The 26,949-nt window shown below is 46.9% G+C and overlaps 1 protein-coding gene across 8 annotated transcripts in view; it reads right to left on the bottom strand.

Annotated features, from left to right (window-relative positions):
* Positions 1–26,949, bottom strand: part of dst (dystonin) — a 665,214-nt gene that overhangs the window by 234,996 nt on the left and 403,269 nt on the right. For all 8 annotated transcript variants that reach the window (XM_038800631.1, XM_038800637.1, XM_038800634.1 and 5 more), the window contains 7 exons: positions 18,169–18,402; positions 14,817–15,065; positions 13,222–13,767; positions 5,671–5,847; positions 5,447–5,570; positions 3,308–3,516; positions 1,325–1,642 (listed from right to left, as the gene is read on the bottom strand). In XM_038800631.1, the coding sequence (XP_038656559.1) occupies positions 1,325–1,642; positions 3,308–3,516; positions 5,447–5,570; positions 5,671–5,847; positions 13,222–13,767; positions 14,817–15,065; positions 18,169–18,402 (1,857 nt within the window). The remainder of the gene's footprint in view (positions 1–1,324; positions 1,643–3,307; positions 3,517–5,446; positions 5,571–5,670; positions 5,848–13,221; positions 13,768–14,816; positions 15,066–18,168; positions 18,403–26,949) is intronic.

Consider the following 26,949-nt stretch of genomic DNA (forward strand, 5'->3'; position numbering starts at 1 on the left):
CTTCCACCCTATCCCCGTAACCAAATAATCCTCTTAACCTTTGGACACTAAGGGCAATTTAGCATGTCCAATCCACCTAACCTGCATGTCTTTGGACTGTGGGAGGAAACCGGAGCATTCGGAGGAAACCCACGCAGTCACGGGGAGAATATGCAGACTCCACACAGACAGTGACCCTGCGGGGAATCGAACCTGGGACCCTGGCGCTGTGAAGGCACAGTGCTATCCACTTGTGCTACCATGCTGCTTCTTGCTTCGCAAGATCGGTTGAGGGTAGTGTGTCCGGGATGTACCAACAACCAACAAATAGCGAGGGAGGAGTTGGGTTTGATTGAGGGGTGAATTAAAATGGATGGAGTAGCTGGGCCCGTACTAGAGGAAGGGACGTGGTGTGAGGCTTTGAGGAATGCGAATGCAACATCGTCTTGCGAGAAGTCCCAATGTTGAGCCTCACGTTTTGAACATGAAATTATTTGTTTTGAATGAAACAAATAGAGGCAAATTGTTCGTGGAGACACTGCATGAATGAAAATGGATGGTCCTTTCTGATGGCGCTACACATCCAGTTCAGGTTACAGTAGATACTGTCAATACACTTCATGTCAGAGGCAAATACAAATCACGTGGACAAAGTACCAAGCTGGGCTTTACATCACACAGAAACAAAAGAATTAGTGGGTGAGAAGGTTAGGTGGATCGGCTATGCTAAATTGCCCTTTAGTGTCAGCTTAAGGGGATAGGGTGGGGGCATGGGCCTACGCAGGGTGCTCCTTCAGAGGGTCGGTGCAGACTCAAAGGGCTGAATGGCCTTTTGCACTGTCGGGATTCTATGATTATAAGACAACAGTCCACCTAATTCACCTTCTACCTCCTTGGTGGTTGTAAGATACAATGATAATGGAGTTATTGACTAATCATAGCAATCTATCTCTATCAATTAGTCTAGAACAGACCCAGTCATGACATGAAGAAACCCCAGGTAATGGTTTTGCCCTTTTAAGCAATTTTTAAACTGCTAACAAATTGAAAACTATTTTCAACTTGATGGTTTTAAGTTAATTTATAAATAGGGAGATTTTAATCAAAAATGCATTGTCTCCATGGATCTGTCAGCTGATCTGTAACCTTGCACACCTTAACTGTACACAGGAAAATTTGTTTACCTTTATCCAAGCATGATTCTAAATGAGACTCTAATTTTAAAAAAAACATGTATGTAAAATGAACAAGATGATGTGAGGCAATTATTGTAGTGGTAATTCTTCAGCTGTAGAAACTGACAGTGCCCTCTCTCCATATGGGTACAAATGAACAAGTGGTCTACCTGCATGTGCTGAGAGAGTTCAGTGACATTTTTTCCTGGGCCATCAATTTCAGGGAGGGACAGAGATTTCTTGGTGACAAATTGGTCGATTTTTTGGTACGTCTTCTCAAAACGCTCCACTTTAACTCTGAGCTTTTCCAGTTTGGTTGTTCTTTCCTTCTGCCGGCCACTGGCTGAAGTGAATCGTTTGGCAAGTTCGTCCACCTTTGCTTGTAGTGCAGAGGCGCTGGACATGTCTGCTGTGGCGATGAACTTGTTGGCTTTCTCCTTAATCGCGCTGATACTGCTTTGGCGACTGGCAATGTTCTGTTCTAGCGCCTGAACAAAAGAGATCACAAGTGTTTAGTTCTAGGAATTTGCGGTTACTTTATGCATTATAAACCATATCAACTGTTTACAATTTTCTTTCATTAATGTACTCCACACACTTGACAACACAATGCTGGTCCAGTCATTGGGAACATGATCATCACTGTAGAGATAGAGGTGACTACCATATCTGCATCACATAACCACTAATTGGTCATCATGGAAAAGAAAATTCCATCGGAAGGAACTATTGGGGAATTAAAAGATTTTGTCTGCATGGTTCTTAATATTGCACAGATAATAATAAAAAGACCTATGCAAGATTTTCCAGCCCCCCCCCCCCCCCCTCCCCCTCCCCCCAGCCCCATTCCCACCCCAGGGTGTATTTTCTGGCAGCAGAAATGGCTTGCCATTGGCTGCCGGCAGGATCTACCAGTCCTGTTGATGTCTACGGCATTTTGTGTGGCTTTCCCGTCCTGCTGCCATGGAACCCACAACAGGACTGGAAGATCCCATCGGCGGGATGGATTAGCAAATTCCATCCCTATTTTCAAATGGAGCTTTCTTTGTATGGATTTAATTCCTTTGGGTGTTTAATGGGAATTTACAACATAGTCCCCATAACAGTGTAGTTTTCTGCAAATTTCTTCACACAAAGAGGAGCGGAAATATGGAATTCTCTTCCCCCCAAAATCAAATCCGGGTGGAGGGTTTCACCTGAAAATTAGCACAGGCTGGTAGATTTTTCTTACATCAAGGTATTAAGGGTTACAGACCGAAGATCGACCATGATCTAACTGAATGGTGCAGTAGGTGCAAGTGGCTGAATGGCCTCTTCCTGTTCCTATGTATCAAATTGCAAACAACTACTTCCACTCTTTTGATGAAAGTGGAAACCAAATTTTATTTTTCATTCTCAAGACATTGATTACTAACCTCATCCATCATAAAGTGCGAGCAGGTAGTAAAGACAACATAGCATCTCTTGTAAAAGGAATTTTTTGAAAACCCATGCCAAGACTTTCAGGTCTGACACGAGCGTGATCAAGCACATAAATGTAGATTTGTGTGTTTTCTTTTTTTTTTAAATGACCACAACAAAGTCAGCTCTCAGCATTGATACCAAAGCAAAAATATTCTTTATGGCTGGAGTTTCGTAATTTATGTCTGACAATTTAATAATTTATAGCATTTTGCTTTGTTGCTAATCTCTTAATGAATCAAATTATACACAATGAAATCTTCCACAGTCGGATAGCCTGCTGATTCTCAGTATCAAATAATGCAGCCATGGTCTTTGGAAAGAAAATGCAGACTGATATTCATAATTTGAAGTTTTAATTTTGATCTCTGTAATTTAAAATACATCTGAAATATTACCATGGTTAAGAGTTTTGTCAAATGAAAACGTCAGTCCTTGTTCTGGAAATTTGACCCCATCACTTCTGATCTCAATTACTGAAACTATTTGGATGATTAATTAATATTTTGAACTTTTTATTTTCGATTCAAATTTTTGTCATTGTTATTCGCATGTATCAAAGGTACACACTGAACAATGCTGAAACATTCCCCAGTGCTTACACTGAAAACATGAAAATTTAAACGTTGTGTGGTTGATAAATTATTTTCGCAAGTGCTTACCATATTTCATTTTTAGACATTTATACTCACAGCGTTTTTACTGAAGGCCTCTTGAATGGCAGCAGAATTCAATGGCATATCCTCCTCATCTTCAAGGCTCTTTTCAACACTTTCCATCCACTCAAGCATCTCATCCAAACCATCCTGAACACTCAGGGACCGAGTGAGTGTCATCCGCAGCTTTTCATTGCGGTCATTGGTCGATTTGGATAGATTCTCATATCTCAGCACAACATCATCTATTGAGAGGCAAACATTGGGAATATTATTGTCCCTGTTCGCTACTATTGACCAGTGAAGGCAGCCCATACGGTCATGAATATTTCAAGCACATTTCCAAATCTCTTCCAGACAAACGAAAGATAGGCTGATCAGCGGCAAATGGAATTCAATTGAGATAAGTGTGAGGCGATGCACTTGGGCAGGACAAACAAGACAAGGGAGTACATGATAAACTGCAGGGACCCTGGGAAGCACCATGGATCAGAGGGATCGTGGTGTGTGTATACACCGGTCCCTTAAGGTAGCAGGGCAGGTGGAACAGTGGTTAAGAAAGCATAAGATATACTTGCCTTTATTAACTGAGACATAGAGTTTAAGAGCTGGGAGGTTGTGTTGGAACTGTACAAAACGTTGGTTCGGCCACAACTGGAGAATTGTGCGCAGTTCTGGAATTCACATAATAGGAGGGATGTGACAGCACGGGAAAGGGCACCAAGGAGATGTACCAGGATGTTGCTAGGGTTGGAGAGTTTAAGCTGTGAAGTGAGATTGGATAGACTGGTGTTGTTTTCCTTGGAGTAGAGTAGGCTGAGGGAGGAGACGATTGAAGTGTATAAAATCATGAGGGTTATAGATATAGTAGACAGGAAGAAACTTTTCCCCTTGGTGGAGGGTTCAATGACCAGGGGACATAGATTTAAGGTAAGGGGCCAGAGGTTTAGAGGCAATGTCAGGAATAACCTTTTCATCCAGAGAGTGGTGGGAAAGGATGGTAGAGGCAGAGACCCTTATAACATTTAAGAGGTATTTAGCTGAGCACTTGCATACAAAGCTATGGGCCAAGTGCTGGAAAATGGATTAGAATAGTTAGATGGTTGTTTTTGACTGGCGCAGACCACGATGGGCCAAAGGGCCCCTTCTATGCTGTAGACCTCTATAACATTCAAACAATTCCTCACGTGTTTTACGTCTGGCAGATTGAGTACAATGTTGCTAAATGTGAGGTCATCCATTTTGGTAGGAATAACAGCAAAATGGGCCATTATTTAAATGGTAAAAAAATTGCAGCATGCTGCTGGGCAGAGGGACCTGGGTGTCCTTGTGCATGAATCACAAAAAGTTGGTTTGCAGGTGCACCATGTAATTAAGAAGGCAAATGGAATTTTGTCCTTCATTGCTAAAGGGATTGAGTTTAACAACAGGGAGGTTATGTTGCAGCTGTATAGGGTGCTGATGAGGCCACACCTGGAGTACTGTGCACAGTTTTGGTCTCCTTACTTGAGAAAGGATATACTGGCACTGGAGGGTGTGCAGAGGAGATTCACTCGGTTGATTCCGGAGTTGAGAGGATTGGCTTATGAGGACAGACTGAGTAGGCTGGGACTATACTCACTGAAATTTGGAAGAATGAGGGGGATCTTTTAGAAACATGTAAAATTACGGAGGGAATAAATAAGATAGAAGCAGGGAGGTTGTTTCCATTGGCGGGCGAAACTATAACTAGTGAGCATTGCCTCAAAATAAGGTGAGGGGGGGGGGGTAGATTTAGGACTGAGTTGAAGAGGAACTTCTTCACTCAAAGGGTTGAGAATCTGTGGAATTCCCTGCCCAGTGAAGCAGTTAAGGCTACCTCGTTGAATGTTTTTAAGGCAAAGGTAGTTAGATTTTTGAACAGTAAAGGAATTAAGGGTGATGGTGAGCGGGCGGGTAGGTGGAATTGAGTCCACAAAAAGATCAGCCACGATCTTATTGAATGGCGGAGCAGGCCCGAGGGGCCAGATGGCCTAGTCCTAGTTCTTATGAATAAGAAGGAATGCTGATAATGGAGATGAAGGGGGTGGGGGAGGCGTGTGTGCAGCATAAATGTTGGCACTGACCAGTAGGGCTGAATGGCCTCTTTCTGTGCAGTAAATTATATGCCCTCATGCGTCCAATCTGAAAACATACCCAAATGATCTTGGATTTCATCACGATTCAATAAGAGATCACCATCGGTACTGATAAGTGCATCAACGGTTTTCCGCAGCTTCTCAACAACACTTTGATGCCCAGACATCTGATCCTGCAGATCCTACTCATAACAAAATAAAAATTCAAACATTAGTTGTGCGATGAAAGAATGCGACGTGAGGAAAATGTGAGCAATTATTGGCGCATGTGTGGGTTTTGACCTTGACTTGCTCCAGCTGCTTTTGAAGGTTTTGGGGATCTGCAGCAATGGCCTCGGCCAGCTGGGAATTTGCCGCTTCCTCGGTAGCTTGAAGCCATGGCAGAAGGCTGGCTGAGATTTCTTGGTATTGGCTGTACTTATCCACCACATCTTTGAGATTTTTACCCAAGGTATTGCACTGGAGGGAGACAATAAAAAAAATCAAACATAAAATGGGATGAACCAAATACAGTTTGTTATCAGAAAGTCAGAAATAGAAGAAGTAAACCACACAGTCCCTAGAGATTGACATTCAAATGGCTCTTCACCACAATCCCACATTCTGGTCCAATCCCCATATTCCTTTATTGCCTCAATTCCAAAAATGTATCTCAGTCTTGACTATAGTCAATGATGGAGCAACCACAGCTCCCTTGGCTACTGTGTTCTTAAGTTTCACAGCAATTGGAGTGAAGAAGTTTCGCCTCATCTCAGTCCTAAATGGTCGACCCATTGTACCAGACCATGTTTCCTAGTTCTGGACTCTAGGGAAGCAGCCTCACAGAATCCACTCTTGTCAGAATTTTATATATTTTATCTGTTCAGATATCCACAGAGTGTGGGGCCAATTCATTCAACCTCCCGTCAGAGGGCAACTCTTTCATCTCATAGAATCCCTAGTGCAGAAGAATGCCATTCGGCCTATCGAGTCTGCACCAACCCTCTGAAAGAGCACACCAACAAGGCCCACTTCCCTGTCCTATCCCTGTAAACTCAGCAAACCTGCACATCCTTGGGCATGACCAATTTAGCATGAGCAATAAACCTAAAGGACACATCTTTGGACTGTGGGAGGAAACCAGAGCACCCAGAGGAAACTCATGCAGACACGGGGAGAACGTGCAAATCCACACAGACAGTAACCCAAGGCCGAAATTTTTTTTTTTTTTTTACATTGAATTTACAGTGCAGAAGGAGGCCATTCGACCCATCGAGTCTGTACCGGCTCTTGGAAAGAGCACCCTACCCCCTACCCAAGGTCAACACCTCCACCCTATCCCCATAACTCAGTAACCCCACTCAACACTAAGGGCAATTTTGGACACTAAGGGCAATTTATCATGACCAATCCACCTAACCCGCACATCTTTGGACTGTGGGAGGAAACCAGAGCACCGGGAGGAAACCCACGCACACACGGGGAGGATGTGCAGACTCCGCACAGACAGTGACCCAAGCCGGAATCGAACCTGGGACCCTGGAGCTGTAAAGCGATTGTGCTATCCACAATGCCACCGTGCTGCCCAAAATTCAACCCGGGTCCCTGGCACTGTGAGGCAGCTACGCTGACCGCTCTGCCACCGTGCCGCCCAATGTTAGCGAGCTTTTACTGCAAACTTCCAAGGCAAGTATATCCGTTCATAAATATGGAGGTCAAAAAACACACACAGTATTCCAGTTGTGGTCTCACCAAAGCTCTGGTACAATAGCAGGAACACTTCCTTACACGTGTGCTCGAATCCTCTTGTAAAATTGGGCAACGTAACAGTTTGCTTCCTAATTGCTTGCTATAACCTGAATTTTAACTTTGTGTCCTTGTTATACCCTAAAAACATTTACATGGATTACTATTAGAAGACATTGATGAGAAAGTATGATCCACACTGTATTACTGTAGTTTTCCCATATATGCTCTTGCCAGCATTGTAGCTATTAATCAAACATTCAAACAATGAAACTATTTTTCACACTGCTCTGATTTGAGGGTAATGTCAAAAGCCAATTGATTCATTTCTACTTTCCTGCATCTCCAACGAACTCAAAATTCATGGGCCAGTGTGTGAGATTAACAATGCCCGAGAATAAAAGACCCCAATATAAAATATGTCAAGAGTTAACCACACAGCAAAAAAAAACTATTTAAATTATGCAGGAAAGCAAACTGATGAGCGCGTTGTTCCTTTTTGTTAAGTGAAAATGCCAAAACTCCAATATTTCATTTCAGAAGGAGTAGGAAGGAAGGGAACAAAGATTAATCGCAACAAGCAACTGTACAGCATTCTTCTCTCCAAAAACATGCCAGTTGTGGGAATCTATGCAAGGAGTCAGAGGAGGGGGAAAATCAAAAACAAAAACAAAGGACAGAAAGGGGAGTAAGAAAGGTGGTATGCAGAGAAACCAAGCGGCAGATTCAAACAGGGCCACAGTGAAAAATAATGGGAATGGGACAAGTAATGTTAAAAGACCTTCATTCCGACCCTCTCAGGCTATATTTAATTTTTCCAGGAATTCTGCCAGGTCACTGAACCATGGCGAGGCCCTGGGTGGCCCCGCTGACCTCCATCGAAGCAGGACTCGCCTCTGAATCACCAAAGAGGCAAAGGCCAAAACGTCAGCCTCCCCCCCCCCCACCTCAAGGAGCTCTGGGGAGTCTGACACCCCAAAGATTGCCACCAGTGGGCATGGTTCTAGTTTGACCTCAACGATCTCTGACATGGGGCTGAATTTTCCGATTCTGCAGCTATGTCTGGAAGATGCGTCTGATCTTACGATGAAAAAGATGCCGATGCTCCACCCGCGGGCTAGCAGCCTCGCCAAGTAAAGCCCACGGCTTTATCTGCCGATACGGATGCAGAATGGCCGGGTCCATGGCCCCGCATGCGCACGGCGGCGGTGCCTTACAACGTGATTTATTATTGCCTTATTCACTGACCCATCCTTCCCACTGATCCAATGTCCATTCTCCCGCAGGTCCTCCAGCTGACGGCGCCAGCCCATCCCGGGTGGCACCCTCTGCAACCTCCCAGGAGGCCACCTCGGAGAAGAGCTCCAAGGATGCCACCGTACTAACCGCGTCAGAGGTGTCAGCCCCACCCAACACCAACCCAGATACATACACCTCGGTGGGAAATGTTAGTGGTCAGACTTCTGGGGCACAATCTTTTGGGCGCAACACTATTGCTGGTGTACATCAGGTGGAGGCAGGAACCCCCCAGGCGAGTCAGCAGTTGGAGTTCAGCTGGATCCCAGGACCCAGCTGGGTCCCAGCCTGATGCTGAGTCTGAGTGGGAGATCATCCCGGGGCTGATGAAGCCATTAGGATGTAGCCGGGACATTCAGAAGGAGATGTCAATGACACTCCAGCAGATCCATAGCCGCTTAGAGGAGTCATACGGGCACAGGAGATGTCGCCGGCAATGTGTGGCACTGAGGCCAACACTGCAAGGATGGTGACTGCAGTGGAGAGCCTGGTGCACAACGTCGGCACCATTAGTGAAGGTGTCCAAGTCGTCGCTCAGTCAGTGAGGGCCATGGCTGAGGGTCTCAACAGAAAGTCCGACTCGCTGGGGGATGTTACCCAGTACCAGGTTCTGCAGGACATGCCCCGCTCTCAGACAGGAATGGCCAAGGCGGTGCGGAGCTTGTCCCAGTCACTGAAGAACATCGCCGAGGGCGTCGACATGATGGTGCGGACCATGAAGACCAGCCAGGAGTGGCAAAACCAGATGATGCAGGGGCAGCCGGGTTTCAAACCAGCTGCCTCTCCATCCCAAGGTGAATCTTAGGGCCCTATGGGCACTGAAAGGGAGGAGGGGGCGCCGGGGTTCCAACCCAGACCCATCCCATGGAGTGATGACAGTGACCACCATGCCACTGGAGTTGTCTCCCATCCCTGGGTATTGGCTGCTGTGTGTGTGGTGTTGCCTCCCAAAGTTCAAGCACAGTGTCCAAGGTATGATTGGGTGCTAGTCAATGACTCCCACATGCTACATACATAGCCCACCCAAACATGGGGATCCACTTGGGTTGTGTGAAGTACTCACTTCACCACGATTACCAATTCCCTATTAGCAATAGCCTTCAGCCGTACGACCAGAGGCCTCGGCAGTCGGTGGGGGTTACGGGTGGTCGGTGGGGCAGACGGGCAGGGACAAGGGTTTCCCCAGGAACGGGTACACACAATCCAGGGGTTGGCATGGTGTTGCCATGCCCAGTTGCCTCCCCCCACCCTCCCATGATCCAGCCCATCCCTGCGGAGGGTCCGCCACCCTCAGCCGCGGAACCACACCCCCCGCTAGGCACTGGGGTGGCACTTCAAGCACCCCCAGCTCCTTGCCTGTGAGCGAAGATCGCTACTCACCTCCTCCCCACAGAAGCCCTTCCACCAGGTCCACGTTTTTCTGAAGGAGCACTAATCGGCGCCAGCGTGACCACGTGCTGAGGAGGCTGATGAATGATGGGAGGCCGTTGGATATGGGATATCATTTTTGGCCTCTCCCGCTATTCTGGAATTCCCTCTGTAAATTTCTCAGCGCCTCCTTCACCCCCTTCCTAAAAGCCCTCCTTAAAACAGGTCTCGATGTCACGCCTTATGGTCACCCCTTTTAACATACTGCAATTTGGCTTTGATCCATTGTTTTTACTTTTACTTCTCGGGCACTTTTGGAGATATTTTTGGTACATTATATCAAGGCAAGTCATTGTGGTTTTCTTTAATTTGATATGTTGTTCAATTGAAATTACTGGCATTTTAATTTTATTTTCACTCATACTATTGGCTTGAATTATCAGGGTAAAACTGTACATTCTTCAATTTATTTCCCATATAGTCCAACGACTGGTCTTACATGCACCTGAAGTCCCACACATGCCATCCTTCCTGCACGACTCATTGGATGATTGGGAACAGAAACTTTGGATTGAATTTTTTTTTTGCCCAGCTCAGGGGATACCAAGTCCGCTTGCAGCACAGCTAACTTGGCACCAGGAGCAGTTGTCAAACACAGAAACCCCTGCATCCAGGTGGACTGAGGATCAGCGTGAGTGGGCACTGAATTCATTAAACTGCAAAGGGAGGTTCAGACCAGCTCTCCACACTTTGTTCACTTACTGATGCCTTGACTGCAGTCGCCTCTCAATAGAGAACTATATATAGAGAAAATCAGATTCCATTTCGCCATCAATCTTGGATGTAAAATCTGTTACTGCACACAAGCAACCAATGTGGATGACACATGTAAGGCAATGCCATCTAGTGGCCTGAGATATCCTGCGATGCTGCTCTGTATTTAGGTTGCAAGTAAATTTGTGTTTCATAAAAATAATAATAATATTCATTATCGTCGCAAGTAGACTTGCATTAACACTGCAATGAAGTTATTGTGAAAAGCCCCTAGTCGCCACACTCCGCCGCCTGTTTGGGTACACTGAGGGAGAATTCAGAATGTCCAATTCACCGAACAAGTATGTCTTTCGGGACTTGTGAGAGGAAACCGGAGCACCCGGAGGAAACCCACGCAGGGAAAACATGCAGATCCTCCACAGACAGTGGCCCAAGTGGGAATCAAACCCGGGATCATGGCGCTGTGAAGCAACAGTGCTAACCACGTAGTTCCTTTCGCTTACCACCGGTGAAGTACTTCTGAAGTGCAACCAATGTCGTAATGTTGGGAAACACGGCATTCAATTTGCTCACAGCAAGCTCCCACACAAACAAACTGAAGACCAGCATGAAACCGTGTACAGATCGGCAGATGAAGGGTGGGATTTACCGGCTGTTCACGCCGGCGGGAAATTGTGGTCCCCGGCCTACACACGGGTTTCCCAGCGCCGAGGGTTGCTGTCAACAGGAAATCCCGCCTAAAGTCTTTTCAGTTTAAACTCTATCTATCTGAAGAAAGGCACCTCCAACAGTCCTACACTAGTATCAGCCTGGATTAGACGGTCTCTGAGGGGGGGGGGGGGGTGGGGGGAGATGGGGTGCTGTTGAGCTAATAACCTCTGTTTCAACAGGTGAGATTGCTGCCCACTAAGCCAAGATTGACATCTAAAAGTGGACAATAGTTAACTATCATTATTCAAGTCCGTGCTGACTTGCTAAACTATCTCGGACAATAGATTTCTGTCACATTTCTGTTACTACCTGCTTCTTCAAACAAAATACAGAATATTTATTTTGCTTCATGTTAAACGCTGACTTCAAACGAGATGGTTAGTTAAGATTTAGTAAATTGGTTACAGTCTGAAAATGAGGGACAGGTGTTCAGTTAAACTCAATGTATGAACACAATCCCAGTCTGACTGGACAGTTAGGAATTTACCTCCAATATTCAGTGCAATGCACACATAGAACATAGAACAGTACAGCACAGAACAGGCCCTTCGGCCCTCGATGTTGTGCCGAGCAATGATCACCCTACTCAAACCCACGTATCCACCCTATACCCGTAACCCAACAATCCCCCCATTAACCTTACACTACGGGCAATTTAGCATGGCCAATCCACCTAACCCGCACATCTTTGGACTGTGGGAGGAAACCGGAGCACCCGGAGGAAACCCACACACACAGGGGGAGGACGTGCAGACTCCACACAGACAGTGACCCAGCCAGGAATCGAACCTGGGACCCTGGAGCTGTGAAGCATTGATGCTAACCACCATGCTACCGTGAGGCCACGGTACACATAAGTGTAGTGTGAGGTTTGTGCGTTAAGAATGAATCTACTGGGGTTGCGGTGGAGCCGGGAGTGCAGGAGGCAAGAGAGGCCGGTGTTTTGGCCTTTGCGTTCCTAATAGCCCGCAGGAGGATCTTGCTACAGTGGAAGGATGCGAGACCCCCAAGAGTGGAGACCTGGATCAATGACATGGCGGGTTTTATTAAGCTGGAGAAGGTCAAATTCGCCCTGAGAGGATCGGTACAAGGGATCTTGAGGCGGTGGCAGCCTTTTCTCGACTTTCTGGCTCAACGATAGGGAACTAGGTCAGCAGCAGCAGCAACCCGGGGGGGGGGGTTGACTATGTTTATTTAATTTATTTTCAAGTTCTCTTGTTGTTTACCGGGTTTGAGGGGGCTCGATATATGCGTTGTTATGGTCTTGGGGGTGTTATGCTTATTATGTTGTTTTATTGTTGGTTGTTACTGTTTGTTGTTATATATTTTGTAAAAAAAAAATCTTCAATAAAAATTATTTAAAAAAAAAAAGAATGAATCTACTTTCAGCCACCGTGTAATGACTCATTAGCTTGACAAACCAATCTTAAAACGGTTTTAACTCCCACTTGCACAAGAGAGCAGTAGCCTCAGCTGCATCTGCTGTGCCGGGATGTTACGCTTGATACAACTCTCGAAATTGAGATGATTGTGGGCTGCTAAATGTTAACGTCACCGACACAGCATGAATCTCCCTCACCAATGAAAGTGAAGCTAGCAATGTCGGAAAAACAGGATGAGACAGGATCACAGCCTCCATGATCTCATTCATCCTTCACCAGTACAGTATTTTCCATCAATAGTAGTAGTCAAGGCGAGACAGCTAATAGAAATAAATGAATGTTATATGTATGTGTCATGAAAATATTCGGATTCTTTACCCCACATTTCACCCAAGGCTGGATAAACACTGTATAAAACTACTGTTATACAAGGTGAATTGGGCTATTTGCCAACTGATGGCTTCTCCATATCCCACGCAAACAATCATCACCCAGTGGCTTTGTCACATACATTTTTATCAGAGGAAAAGGTGCAAAGAATATTAGAAGAACATGGCTCAGTGAGAGGTTGGCTTACCTTAGAATGCAGCAATTTATAGCAGTCACTGGCCACCTCCAGTTGCCTCTCCACCAGGGCACAGGTTGCAGACGTATCAATGCAAGGTTTTGCATCTTTGCCCAGGTCCAATTTACCGCAGGATTTCGCAGCGTCCAGGACTCTTTGCCCCGAGATGGTGATGTACCTCAAGTCGCCTTTGTGGGAGATGACATCTTCCGAAAAGCTTTTCTGCCTTTGCAACTTGCCAACGAAGATCTCGACATCCGTGGCACCGGATTGGAGATCGTCCAGCTGCTGTTCGGACTGGTGCAACCAGTTTTCAAATTCGTTGTAATCGGTAGAAAACTTCTGCAGTTCATCCTGCACAGTGTGTACCAGTTTCAGCCTGCTTTCTGATTGGGCCAACGCGGTCTCATACTGAACCTTCAATTCATTCAGGTCCTGCTCCAATTTCTCTCGCTCCTCTGCAGAAATACTGGAGCCTTGCTTCTTCAGGAAGTCGTGCACTGATTGCGTAGATATAATGTAGGACTGCTGCTGTGACATAACTTGTTGGTGATGAAGCTGTTTTAATAAAAACACATAGGAATAGTCACTGAGTGAATACACAGGGTTTTTTTTAAACATGGCAAAAAAAATCTATACTAAATACGTAATGCAAGAACAAGGAATAATTGATTTATCATTAATATAGCACCTTTCACATCCTTTGACGTACACGTCCCTAAAATTAATTAAGGACTTTTAGAAGTGTACTTTCTATTGTGACATAGGAAGCATAGCAGTCAGTTTCCAGATAGCACGTTCCCACAAACAGCAGCGAGATCTGTATTTCAGTAATGTTGGGTGAGGGATAAATATTGGCCAAGGTGCCAGTCATAGCTCTCCTGCTCGTCAAAATTAGTAGCTGAGATGTCTTTTCCATCCGTCTGAGGGGGCAGAAGGAGTCTCTGTTTCAACAGCTCATCTGGAAGATGGTACCTCCACCTTTCCCTCAGGACTTCATAGAATCATAGAATTTACAGTGCAGAAGGAGGTCATTCGGCCCATCGGGTTTACACCAGCCCCTGACAGGGTACCCTACCTAAGCACACACCTCCACCCTATCCCCATAACCCGGCAACCCCAGCAAACCTTTAGACACTATGGGGCATTTTAACATGACCAGTCCACCTAACCTGCACATCTTTGGACTGTGGGAAGAAACTGGAGCACCCGGAGGAAACCCAGGCAGACACGGGGAGAACGTGCAGACTCCGCACAGACAGTAAGTAACCCAAGCCGGGAATCGAACCGAGGTCCCTGGTGCTGTGAAGCAACAATGCTAACCACTGTGCCACCGTGCCGCCCCACTCCAATCCGCTGAGGCATATCTGAGGCAGAGTGTCACCCACTGAACCAAGGTTGACAACCACACAAATGTTGCCTTGTGGGCAATGCTGAAAATTTTTATGTTTACTACTTTAGGTGTATAATGCTTTGAAATTGGACAAGCCTTCACGTTTACTTTTGCTGTGTTCGGTTTAATATCACCACTACATTCAATGCCAGCATAAATGCTCCAAATTGCATATCATTAACTTCCAAAGAATCTAAATAACTTTATTCCTCACCTTGGCTTTTTGGTATTGATAGTTCAAATCTCCATCAGTTGTTAATTCCATCGTTTCATTTCCTTTGGTCTCACTCAGTTCACGAGGTAGGTTTCCATTCACAGTATCCTCATTCTCTAGTCTCTTCAGTCCGTCCACAAAAATAGTGTTGCCGTTCTGCTGCACTGTCTCCGGTCCAATACTGGACAACCAACCCAAGAGTCCTTGGATTTTATTCTCATTTTCCTTCAGTTGTTCAACTGCTGCAGCCTGTAAACCAAACTGCGAGTGAGTATCTTTGCACAGTGAAAGAACACAGTTTTTAAAAAAGAATTAGAATTTTCTTGTGTCAAATTAGACTTGAAGTGGCACACTGTCCCGACCTGGATAACAGTTCCTTCAGGGTTCAAAATTGTGGAATTCCCTTCCAAACACCACAGGGACTATAGCCAACCAAGGTGGTGGTCCCCCTCACCCACGTTCTCTAGAACAATTAGGGCAATTAATGGTGGCATTGCTCATATCCCAAGAATGAAGAACATATAGAACATAGAACAGTACAGCACAGAACAGGCCCTTCGACCCTCGATGTTGTGCCGAGCAATGATCACCCTACTCAAACCCACGTATCCACCCTATACCCTTAACCTAACAACCCCCCCCCCCCCAACCTCTTAACCTTACTTTTTAGGACACCACGGGCAATTTAGCATGGCCAATCCACCTAACCCGCACATCTTTGGACTGTGGGAGGAAACCGGAGCACCCGGAGGAAACCCACGCACACACGGGGAGGACGTGCAGACTCCACACAGACAGTGACCCAGCCGGGAATCGAACCTGGGACCCTGGAGCTGTGAAGCATTTATGCTAACCACCATGCTACCGTGCTGCCCATGTATTGGGCAGGGTTCTCCTCCAGCAGGATCCTCTGCTTCGCCGGCAGGACAATCACGCAACGGCGGGGGCAGGGGTGGGGGGTGGCATGGCCAAAACAGGAAACCCCATTGGCCGGCTACCGGGACGGAGGATCACGCTGCTGGCAGCGGGCGCACCGCGCCAGAAAACTGGTCTGGCGGGACGGAGAAACCCGCCCATTATTTCTTAAATCAAATAAATTGGTGTACCATTACTTCTTCAATTAAATAAATCGGTGTACTGTCATGTGCATTACTGATCAAAAGGACAACATTTTCATACCTAGATTTCCCAATCGAGAGAGCTCAAACACCAACTCAGTATATCAATACCTTTACATTGTCACTGATCAATTTTACAGGAGCAGGCCCACCATCTAGGTCTCATGAATGGCACAGGAAAATAAAAACGCCAATGGTTAACTTATTAATTCACATGCTTGTCCGCCAATAAAAAAAACATTTTTCCTCAGTCTTATTTGATAAAGATAACGAGCATAATTAGAAAGCAAGGAGAATTGAGATGAGAAATATCCGCGATACAAAAAGACTGTACACAGGTGATAGCTCAGCAAGTCACTAGAGGCCAAGTGTCACATTCCAGATATAAAAGCTGATCTCAAAAATTGTTTTGGCCATAACCAGGTAAAACTTGCCCCAGACCTTTAACGTCAGTCACAGTTGACACAAGTTTGGTATGTTCAGACAGAAAGCAAATTTTATTCCTGAACAACTAAGCGTGGGTTAATTTTGCAGCGTTGAAGCGTAATCCCTCAATGATATCATAAAATATCAGTGCTTTGCAGACACATTAAAAAATGAATCAGGCCTGAGTGACTAACGACAGAAATTAATCTTTTCTCGGGGTTTAGACAAGCAACTAATTGATCTTCATTTTGTGGTTTATATCGCACTGACAGACAATCTCATTGCAGGCTCCACAGAGAAAAGGCATTCCCAATATAATACGATGCGCAACTTCTGCAATTTGTAATGTGATATTTATCCATTCAGTATTGGCAATATACTGAAGATGGGATGGAACTGTTCCAACCAGCTCTGTAAAAACCACGAAACTAATATCGTTACCTGGGATACACAATGTTGATCCCTTGCGTTTTTGTTGCTTTCGTGAATATAATTCGTTCAGAAATAAGATACAGCTCCTTATCCATTTCTGCGCAGAAAAGGCAGCAGATATCTGGAACTGTCTGCAACCAAAAGCTATTGAAACTGCCAGTGGTTGGGGGAGAGGGGGGGGGGGGGGGGGGTTGCAGGGTCAATTAACAATTCAATGCTGAGACCAACAGATTTATTTCGGATATTAAAGGTTATGGAAACAAAGGTGAGTAAATGGAGTTCAGATATAGGGCAGCCAAGATCTAACTGAACATGCTTAAGGGACTGAATGTCAACACTTTCCTATGTTCTTGAAAGTTCCGGGGCTTAAGATATCGGAACATCAGATGTTATAGCAGTTAAGATACACTTACATGGGACATTGATTGAAAAGTTTGTAATGTGAGAGAGCAAGAAATTTTGCTTAGAAGGGCTGAACAGTATCAGAATTGACGGAAAGTACAACTGATTTTAAAGCTGACTTCCTATTCTTCTTTGCATTAGATTTCTGTTCATTAGATATTATTCAAGTGAAACATATTGAATGAATCTAAATTATATAATTTTGAAAGCAAATCACTTTAAAATCGTAGAGACTTATAGGACAAAAGGAGATCTTTTGGCTTGTAATGCCATTGCTGTTTGATCTTCCGGAAATGATAACATACTTAATGCCGTACACCCACTTTTAGTCCAGAACCCTGCCAACTTCCTCATCAAGCACCAGCCCAACTCTCTTTTGTTGGTATTTATAAAGGGTTTGGATAGCTCACTTGGCTGGACAGCCGGTTTGTGATGCAGAGTGACGCCGACAGTTAAAGTTCAATTCCCGTAGTGGTTGAGGATATTCATGAAGGCCTTCTCGACCTTCCAACTGAGGTACGGTGACCCTCAGGTTAATTCACCACCAGTCAGCTCTCAAAGGGGTCCTCAGGTACTGTGCCAACATTCATTACTATTTATGGAATCAGTTTTCACCACATTTGCAGGTACAGTGTTCCCAGGTCCCTACAACACCATTTCTCCTCATCTTCTCTCTGGGTCTTTTACCCATGATTTTAAATGTGACCTTTGATTTTTGAGTCACCGGACAGAGGAAGTAGTGTTACTTCAGCTATTTTACCGAATATCTTGAAAACAGCTTAACCTTCTCTGTTCAGAGGAGAACAATTCTACTTTCCCATCCTCCCCTCGTTATTCAGGTCCGTCATCAGATAATATTTTCAACTATGTTCAGAAAAGATACAGGCACCATCCACAACTTTACATTCTATGACCAGGGATTGCCATCAAGACAATTTATTCATAGTCAGATTGAAGAAAGAAATCATCCGCACCTTCTCAGTCTCCTGTTTGAGGGCTGTTGTTACGGCGTTGTCTATATTTTTGAGGTTGGAATCCACTTGCTCACTCAACACACTGAGCTTCGCCTTGGCATCTTTCAGCTTCTTGTCCATTGCTGCTCTTTCATCTGGTTGGAGCTTGTCCCCGTTCTTCTCCAGGAACTCTTCACTTGCACTTACCACGTTTGCTAAAGTGGTTGCATTAGCCTGAATTTCCCTTTGCAAGGCCTGAAACACGTGGGAATAAGATCCAAGTTGGAAGAAGTGATACATCAAGATTATTTAAATAAAAACCATTGAATAAATCTTGGATAAAAAATTTTCAGCACAATTCCCTTTTCTCTCTTTTCCAATGATAACCGTCACTGTTAAATGAAAAAAAAAGGAAAGATTCTGGGTGGGATTCTCCATCCAGCCAGCCCTGTTTTCCTGCACGGCGCCGGCAGCGGGATTCTCCGTTCCTGCCAATGGGGTTTCCCATTGTGGGCCATCCCACGCAGTCAGAAAGTGCGTGGGTGCGCTGCTGGTGAGTTGGCAGATCCCGCCGATGGAGAATCCCCTTGTTTATCTATACAGGGCACAGCTAATCCCAAAGCATCTTACAGCCAGTAAAGTACTTTGTAATGTTGCAATGTAGAAAACACAGCAGCGAACTTGCATCGCTCTCCCAAACAGCCACATGATAATGACCAGATAGTTTTTTTTTTAAATTATGTTGTTTGAGAAAGGAATATGAGCTTAAGACAGCAGGAAGAATTCTACTGCTCTTTTTCCAATTGTCATACCCCCAACATATTCTGAACTTTCAGTCAATTTTTAGATTTTAAAACTGGACACAAAAGGCTGCAAAATGTGGCTGCCTGCAGGTCATCTGACTTGTTTCGTGGCGTGAAACCACTCCCCTGTCTCAAGAGGGAACAAATGGAACATTCCACACTAAACCTCACAGCCGACTGCGAATCCTTCACTTTACAAAACCCTCAATTCAACTTTAAAACATCAACTTTATTCAAGAACCCAGACATGCCATATGGCAGTGGAGATTGTAAACCAGAGACTGAGCCAACTGTAATTTATAACAGTTTACTAACTTCGCCTGCGTGTGAGAATGGATATATGAGAAATCACATTTTAAATTCTGGTTAAGTCTGTGTGAATAAATAGAATCATATAATTTACAGTGCAGAAGGAAGCCATTTGGCCCACTGAGTCTGCACCGCTCCTTAGAAAGAGCACCCTACATAATACTGTCATCTTTTACTGCCACAAGTAGGCTTACATTAACACTGCAATGAAGCTACTGTGAAAATCCCCCAGTTGCTGCCTCCCAGCGCCAGTTCGGTACACAGAGGAAGAATTCAGAATTTCCAAATTACCTAATAGTACGTATTTCGGGGCTTGTGGGAGGAAACCGGAGCACCCAGAGGAAACCCATGCAGACACAGGGAAAGCATACAGACAGTAACCCAAGCCGGGAATCGAACCTGGGACTCTGGTGCTATAAAGCAACAGTGCTAACCGCTGTGCTCCCTTGCCGCCCATTAGCCTTCTTTGTTTTAAACTCACAAATGCTTGCTGTTGAAATTATGTAGCACCCAACTGTTATAACCTGCCTGCTTACCACTGGCTGGGGACTAATGGCAATCCCACAATGCTTTGGGAGTATGATCTTACCTAATGAGGGAGGCGGAGAAATCATCAGCAGATTCCCTGCATAAATAAAGCTGGCCAGTTTGGAACCGGCTAGAGGAGAGTGAGCAGCAAGCAGTTGCTGCTGTATATATATATACACAAATGTTATGGTAAATAAATGTTATTTCTTTCTTCCTTCAACTCGTGCTTGATTCTTGTGGCTCTCACAAAACTGGCGACGAGGGTTAAAGTGAATAGCTGTCTACACTGCTGAAGCCACCTCCCTGGATTTGTGTTGGATACAGGTTGGAAGTTGTTTTCTATTACACCATGCCTCCGTATGGACGTTTGAATGTTTTTGATGCTGCGCTGGAAAGTTGGAACCAGTATGCACAACGGATGCGTTCCTATTTCTGGGCAAACAACATCACCGCAAACTAGTGCCAGGTGGTCATATTGCTCACCGCCTGTGGCCCGCATACATTTGGGGTGATTAGGAGCCTTACGTACCCAGCTGCGCCGGACACCAAAACGTTTGATGAATTTGTGAACTTAGTGGGGCAACACTTTAACCCAACCCCGTCCACGATAGTCCAACGTTACCGGTTTAATACCGCTGAGAGGACCCAAGGAGAATCCGTTGGCGAGTTTCTATCCAGGCCATGTAGGATTGCGGAGTACTGTGAATATGGTGAGACCTTGTCAGAAATGTTACATGACCATTTGGTTTGTGGTATTAACAATGCGGCCACCCAGAGAAAGTTGTTAGCTAAGCCAACATTGACTTTTCAACAGGCCATTCAAATAATATTGCCCAGAGCAGAACGGGGAGTGCAGGAGCTACAGGGAATGGAGGTGCATGCTTTGGGGTGCAACCCCTTCCGTCTGAAAGCGTCCCCCCGCACCCCTGTGGTACCTTGGGCGAGATGACGTCCGGATCGACGCCAGTGGCTTTCGGACATTCCTCCCCGAAGGGAGCCTTCTCCAGAACCAATGGATGAGGAGCCATGTCCATGTCAGACTTGTTGGCACCGACCAATGTCGCGGACGCCGGTCCTGGGGGCGCCAGAAGCGCCGTCATTACAATCGAAACTAGGGCCAGCCCAGGGGCCGTACCTTCCTTTTGGATGAACCTGCGGCAACTACTCCCGAGGACGTGGAGATGGTGACTGCCTGCAGCTGCATAGTGTGGCAGCTTCCCGTGTGGCCCCCATTAAAGTGACAGTATGGGTCAATGGTCACCCGCTTGAGATGGAGTTGGACACTGGCGCAGCGGTCTCCGTAATCAGCCAGAAGACATTCGACTGCATCAAGCAGGGTATACAGATCCTTACATTAACCGACACACAGGTCAGGTTGGCCACCTATACGGGGGAACCATTGGACATTGCAGGAACTACGATTACCCCTGTTGTTTATGGACGCCAGGAGGGGCGTTTCCCACTTATCGTGTGCGCGGCCATGGGCCCACCCTGTTGGGCCGGGACTGGTTGCGCCATTTGCGGCTGCAGTGGCAGCACATCCTCCAAACAGTTTCTGGAGGGTTGACTGAGGTGCTAGGACGGTACCCAGATGTATTCCAGCCCGGTTTGGGGAAAATAAAAGGGGCCCGTATCCAAGTGAACCAGGAGCCACGCCGCGCTATTTCCGGGCGCGCCCGGTGCCTTACGCCTTGCTTGAGAAGGTAGAAGGGGAGCTCACTCATTTGGAGACCTTGGGTATTATCAGGCCCGTCCGTTTCGCTGACTGGGCAGCACCTGTAATGAAGCCAGATGTCACAGTTCGCTTGTGCGGCGACTATAAACACAGTGATTACGGCTTCCCGGCTCAACCGATACCCAATGCCTCGCATCGAGCATCTCTACGCGAAGCTTGCAGGCGGACTCTCGTTCACGAAATTAGATATGAGTCACGCCTACCTACAGTTGGAGCTGGACCCTGCCTCCCGGCCATATGTAACGATTAATACACACCGGGGCCTGTATGAATATACACGTTTGCCCTTTGGAGTATCCTCTGCCTGCGCTATTTTTCAACGCGTCTCGGAGGGCATATTGAGAGGTTTACCGCGTGTCGCTGTCTACTTGGACGACGTTTTGATTGCAGGGACGTCGGAGCAGGAACATCTGGAAAATTTGGAGGCTGTCCTTAGACGCTTTTCGGAGGCTGGAGTCCGTTTACGTCGCACAAAATACGTCTTTTCAGGTGAAGGAAGTGGTCTACCTGGGTTATCGAATGGACCGCGAAGGTTTGCACCCCGTCGCAGAGAAGGTGTGCGGAATTCAGCAGGCCCCCGCCCCGACTGACACTTCGCATCTTCGTTCTTTTCTCAGCCTCGTAAACTATTACGGGAAGTTCCTCCCCAATCTGGCAACTACACTGGCCCTGTTGCACCTTCTGCTAAAGACGAATCACACCTGGGTTTGGGGTCAGCCGCAAGAAACCCCTTTCCAGCGGGTAAAACAACAACTGTCATTGTCTGGGTTACTAACACAGGGCTAAATCGCTGGCTTTTAAAGCAGACCAAGCAGGCCAGCAGCACGGTTCAATTCCCGTACCAGCTTCCCTGGACAGGCGCCGGAATGTGGTGACTAGGGGCTTTTCACAGTAACTTCATTGAAGCCTACTCGTGACAATAAGCGATTTTCATTTTCATTTCATTTCATCACATGTGATGCATCCCCATATGGTATTGGGGCCGTCCTGTCCCACAAGATGGAGAACGGGGCCGAGCGGCCGTTAGCTTTCGCCTCCTGCACATTGACTGCAGTGGAAAAGAAGTACGCGCAGATAGAGGAGGGCCTGGGGTTGGCCTTTGCCATGAAACAGTTCCACCAGTACGTGTATGGCCGCCACTTCACTATCGTGACTGATCTTAAGCCTCTGCTGGGACTTTTCCAAGAGGATAAGCCAATACCGCCCATTGCTTCCGCACGGATCCAGCGCTGGGCTTTGTTGCTCGCTGCCGACAAGTATTCTCTGGAGCACAAACCAGGAACCCAGACAGCGAATGCCGACGCAGAGCCGATTGCCTTTATCAGCCCCATGTCAACCCCCATGACCAGTGAGGTGGTTGCAACCCTAAATTTTATGGCCACCTTGCCTGTCACGGCATCACAGATCCGTGAGTGGACCCAGATGGAGCCAGTCCTGTCAAAGGTTCGGCACATAGTCCTGTATGGTGGGCAGCATAGACAGCTCCCAGGCGAGTTGCGGGCATTTTCCTCCAAGCTGTCAGAATTTAGCGTGGAAGACGGTATCCTCTTGTGGGGTGTGATTGTCCTGGAAAAAGGACAGGAGCTAATACCAAGGGACTTGCACAATGGGCATCCGGGTGTGACCAAAATGAAAATGTTGGCCTCGACACCGACATTGAGAAGGTGGCCCAAAACTGCTCCATTTGCCAGGAGCATCAGAAGCTTCCACCGGCTGCGACCGTACATCACTGGGAATGGCCAGGGCAGCCTTGGGAGTGCTTGCATGTGGATTTCGCCGGCCCTTTTCAAGGATCCATGTTCCTGCTATTAATCGTTGCCCAGTGTAAATGGTTAGAGGTGCATAAGATGGTAGGCACAACATCCTGCGCAACAATCGAGACAATACGTTTGTCTTTCAGTACGCATGGCCTCTCCGAGGTGCTGGTCACGGACAACGGCACTCCGTTCACAAATGAGGAGTTTGCGAGGTTCATGAAGATGTTGTGCCCGGTGACCCAGTGTTCGTTCGGAATTTTGCTGGTGGTGCCCAGTGGGTCCCTGGCGTAATTTTTCACCAAACAGGCCCTATCACTTACCAAGTGCAAGCCCAGGGTCGTCTCCAGCACAAGCATGTAGATCACGTTCGGTCCAGAAGACCATCCCTTCCAAAGATTCCCCGCCCCCGGAGCTCATTTCTACAGCCACAGAGACCAGACACAGTGGAGAGTATTCCTCACAATCTTCCTCTGGTGCGGCACTCAAAGCCTGCGCAGGACGTTGCAGACCCGCGTGGAGATAGAGACGCCGAGATGACAGTGGGAGCAGACTACGACTCCGAGGTAGAGACACAGGACACCTCAGAGGGGGAATCCTCGGGCCCATGGGACATGAATATACAACCATTACGCCGTTCATCACGGAAGCGCCATTCTCTGTCTCGTTACACGCCACCCGATCCAGCGCCTCGTACAAATGGTGTGCGGCATGGGGCAAAACGAATCCGACGCCATCCTTCGCAATGGTCTTCGGTGGATTCTTTGGACTTTGGGGGGGGGGGAAGGCTGTAATAACCTGCCTGCTTGCTACTGGCTGGGGACTAATGGCAATCCCACATTCTGGGAGTATGAGCTTCCACAATGGAGGCGGGGGGGGGGGGGGGGGGGGGGGGGGGGGGGGGGGGGGGGGGGGGGGGGGGGGGGGGGGGGGGGGGGGGGGGGGGGGGGGGGGGGGGGGGGGGGGGGGGGGGGGGGGGGGTCAGAGAAATCATCAGCAGAGTCCCTGCATAAATAAAGCTGGCCAGTTTGGAACCGGCTGGAGGAGAATGAGCAGCAAGGAGTTGCTGCTGCTGTTGTGTGTGTGTATATATATGTTATTGTAAATAAATGTTGGTTCTTTCTTCCTTGAACGCGTGGTGGATTTTTCGTGGCCCTCACAAAACCAACTTAGGCTAAGGAAACACACATCTCTTATATACAATCTGATCACGGGCAATAAAGGGGACATAAGAATTCTATATGTGATACACTTTCATTATAGAAGCTTTTGATACACCGGAGGTGGCACCTGGAATCTGACTCTAATGTCTCACGTGTGAGATGCCATTTCTAACAGTGCAGGGATGCTCAGTACTGCACAGGAGTGTCAGGATGAATTGTGTTCAAGTCTATGGAGTGAAGGGACTTATGAGTGAATTATGGGCAGCACGGTAGCACAGTGGTTAGCACAGTTGCTTCTCAGTTCTGTGGATCCCAGGTTCATTTCCCAGCTTGGGTCACTGTCTGTGTGGAGTCTGCATGTTCTCCCCGTATCTGTGCGAGTTTCCTCCGGGTGCTCCGGTTTCCTCCCGCAGTCCAAATATGTGCAGATTGGGTGGATTGGCCATGCTAAATTACCCTTAGTGTCCAAAATGTTTGGGTGGGGTTACTGGGATAGGGTGAAGGTGTGGCTTAGGTATGGTGCTCTTTCCAAGGGCCGGTGCAGACTCAATGGGCCGAATGGCCTCCTTCTGCACTGTAAATTCTATCAAATTTGATGAGTGGGACTCGATCACACAACCTTGTAATTCTGAAGGGAGAGTGCCATCCACTGTGCCCCAGCGAGCCACAGCTGCCAACTGAGTAATGAATGAAAGATTTGATTGATTTGTAAAAGTCTGAATTTATTCATTCAATTGCTGTATGGCACTTCACTAGCACATCAAGCCTCCCTTCAATATCAGGAATCAGCATCTTCATTCTCCTCTGGACTACCTTTGTTAACCCTGTATATCACTTTTTATTAAAAACCTTTTATTAAGAAATATTTTTTACAACGTAAAAATCATATCACACAAGTGCAATCACAATTCTAGACTCATCTACCGCACCCATCCCAACCCCACCAAGGAAAACAACCAAGACAAAACCCAAAAGAAATCCTAAACTTACCCCCACCTCCCCTAGCTTCTGATGGTGACCAGCTCCCGGTAATAGGAAATTAAAGGCTGTCACCTCGAATAGAACCCTTCTGCCGAACCCTTTGTGATATACTTGACCTTTTCTAAGTGCAAGAACTCCATAAGGTCACTTAACCAGGTCAAAGCACTAGGCAGAACCAGAGTCATCCATCCGAACTCGCCTTTGAGCTATTAGTGAGACGAAGGCCAGAGCATCCGCCTTCGCCTCCGACTGCAGCTCCCTCGAGTCCGGGATCCCAGGATAGCCATCAAAGGTCAAGGCTCCAACTCAATCCCAAGAATTCCTGACATGATGCTGAAGAAAGATCCCCAAAGCTCACAAGTTGAGGGCAAGACCATAACACATGCGTGTGATTTGCCGTCAACAACGCACGCACCTAACCTCTGCTTCCGGAAAAAAAACCCACTCTGCCCCCGGGTCAGATGGTCCCATGCACTACCTTGAACTGAATCAAGCTGAGCCTAGCACATAGGAGGTGAAGTTGGTTGTGTAGAGCTTCACTCCACAACTCCCTTCAAAAGCCTGACCCAGCTCCCTCTTCCATTCCTTTTAACCGCATCCAATGGAGCTTGCTCCAATGATACGAGCTGGCTACAAATATCCGATATCGTCCCGTCCCCCAGCTCAACCACTGAAAGAACCCTATCCACCAACGCGGGTGAAGGTGCCAAGAGGAAGGAATCTCCTTACACAAAACGTTACGCACCTGATAATACCTAAACAAATTAGATCTTGGAAGCTGGAACTTTCCCAACCACTCCTCAAAACCAGTGAACTTCCCTTCTATAAACATCTGCCTGGACCGCTCCAACCCCATCTCCCTGCATGCCCAAAACGAAGAGTCCAAGGCCGCTGGAACAAACCTCGATAGGCACTCCTCTCCATCTGCCCCTAAATGGTCTCTGTATCCAAAAAAACACCCCTGCACCTTCTCAATATTCACCACCCAATAATAAAATAACAGATTGGGCAACACTAGACCGCCCCCCCCCCCCCCCCCCCCCCCCCCCCCCCCAAAAAACTGCTTTTCCCTCTGCAAAAACACCCTGCTAATACGTGGGGCCTTGCCCGCCCAAATAAAAGAAGATATAATTTTATTGACTTTCACAAAGGAAGATTTGGGAATGAAAACTGGGAGACATTGAAACAAAAATAGAAACCGTGGAAAGATATTCATCTTTACTGACTGGACCCTGCCCTCCAGGGACAGAGGGAGGTGATCCCACTTCTTCAAGTCAAACTTGACCCCATTTACCAGACCTGCAAAATTTAGTTTATGGCGAGAGGCCATAATGGGCCACCCAGATAACGGAAGCTGGACCCGGCCAGGCGAAAAGGCAACCTCCTCATCTGCTTCATAAAGGCCACAAATGCCTTAGCCACTCCAGAAGGACGCAAAGACCTATGCCTCAATCTATCCAGCCGAGGGTCCAGTACACAGTAAAGTCCCCTCCCAGGATTAGCTGGTGAGAGCCTAGATCGGGAATATA

Source organism: Scyliorhinus canicula, chromosome 6 (assembly GCF_902713615.1).
Source record: "Scyliorhinus canicula chromosome 6, sScyCan1.1, whole genome shotgun sequence".
NCBI lineage: Eukaryota > Metazoa > Chordata > Chondrichthyes > Carcharhiniformes > Scyliorhinidae > Scyliorhinus > Scyliorhinus canicula.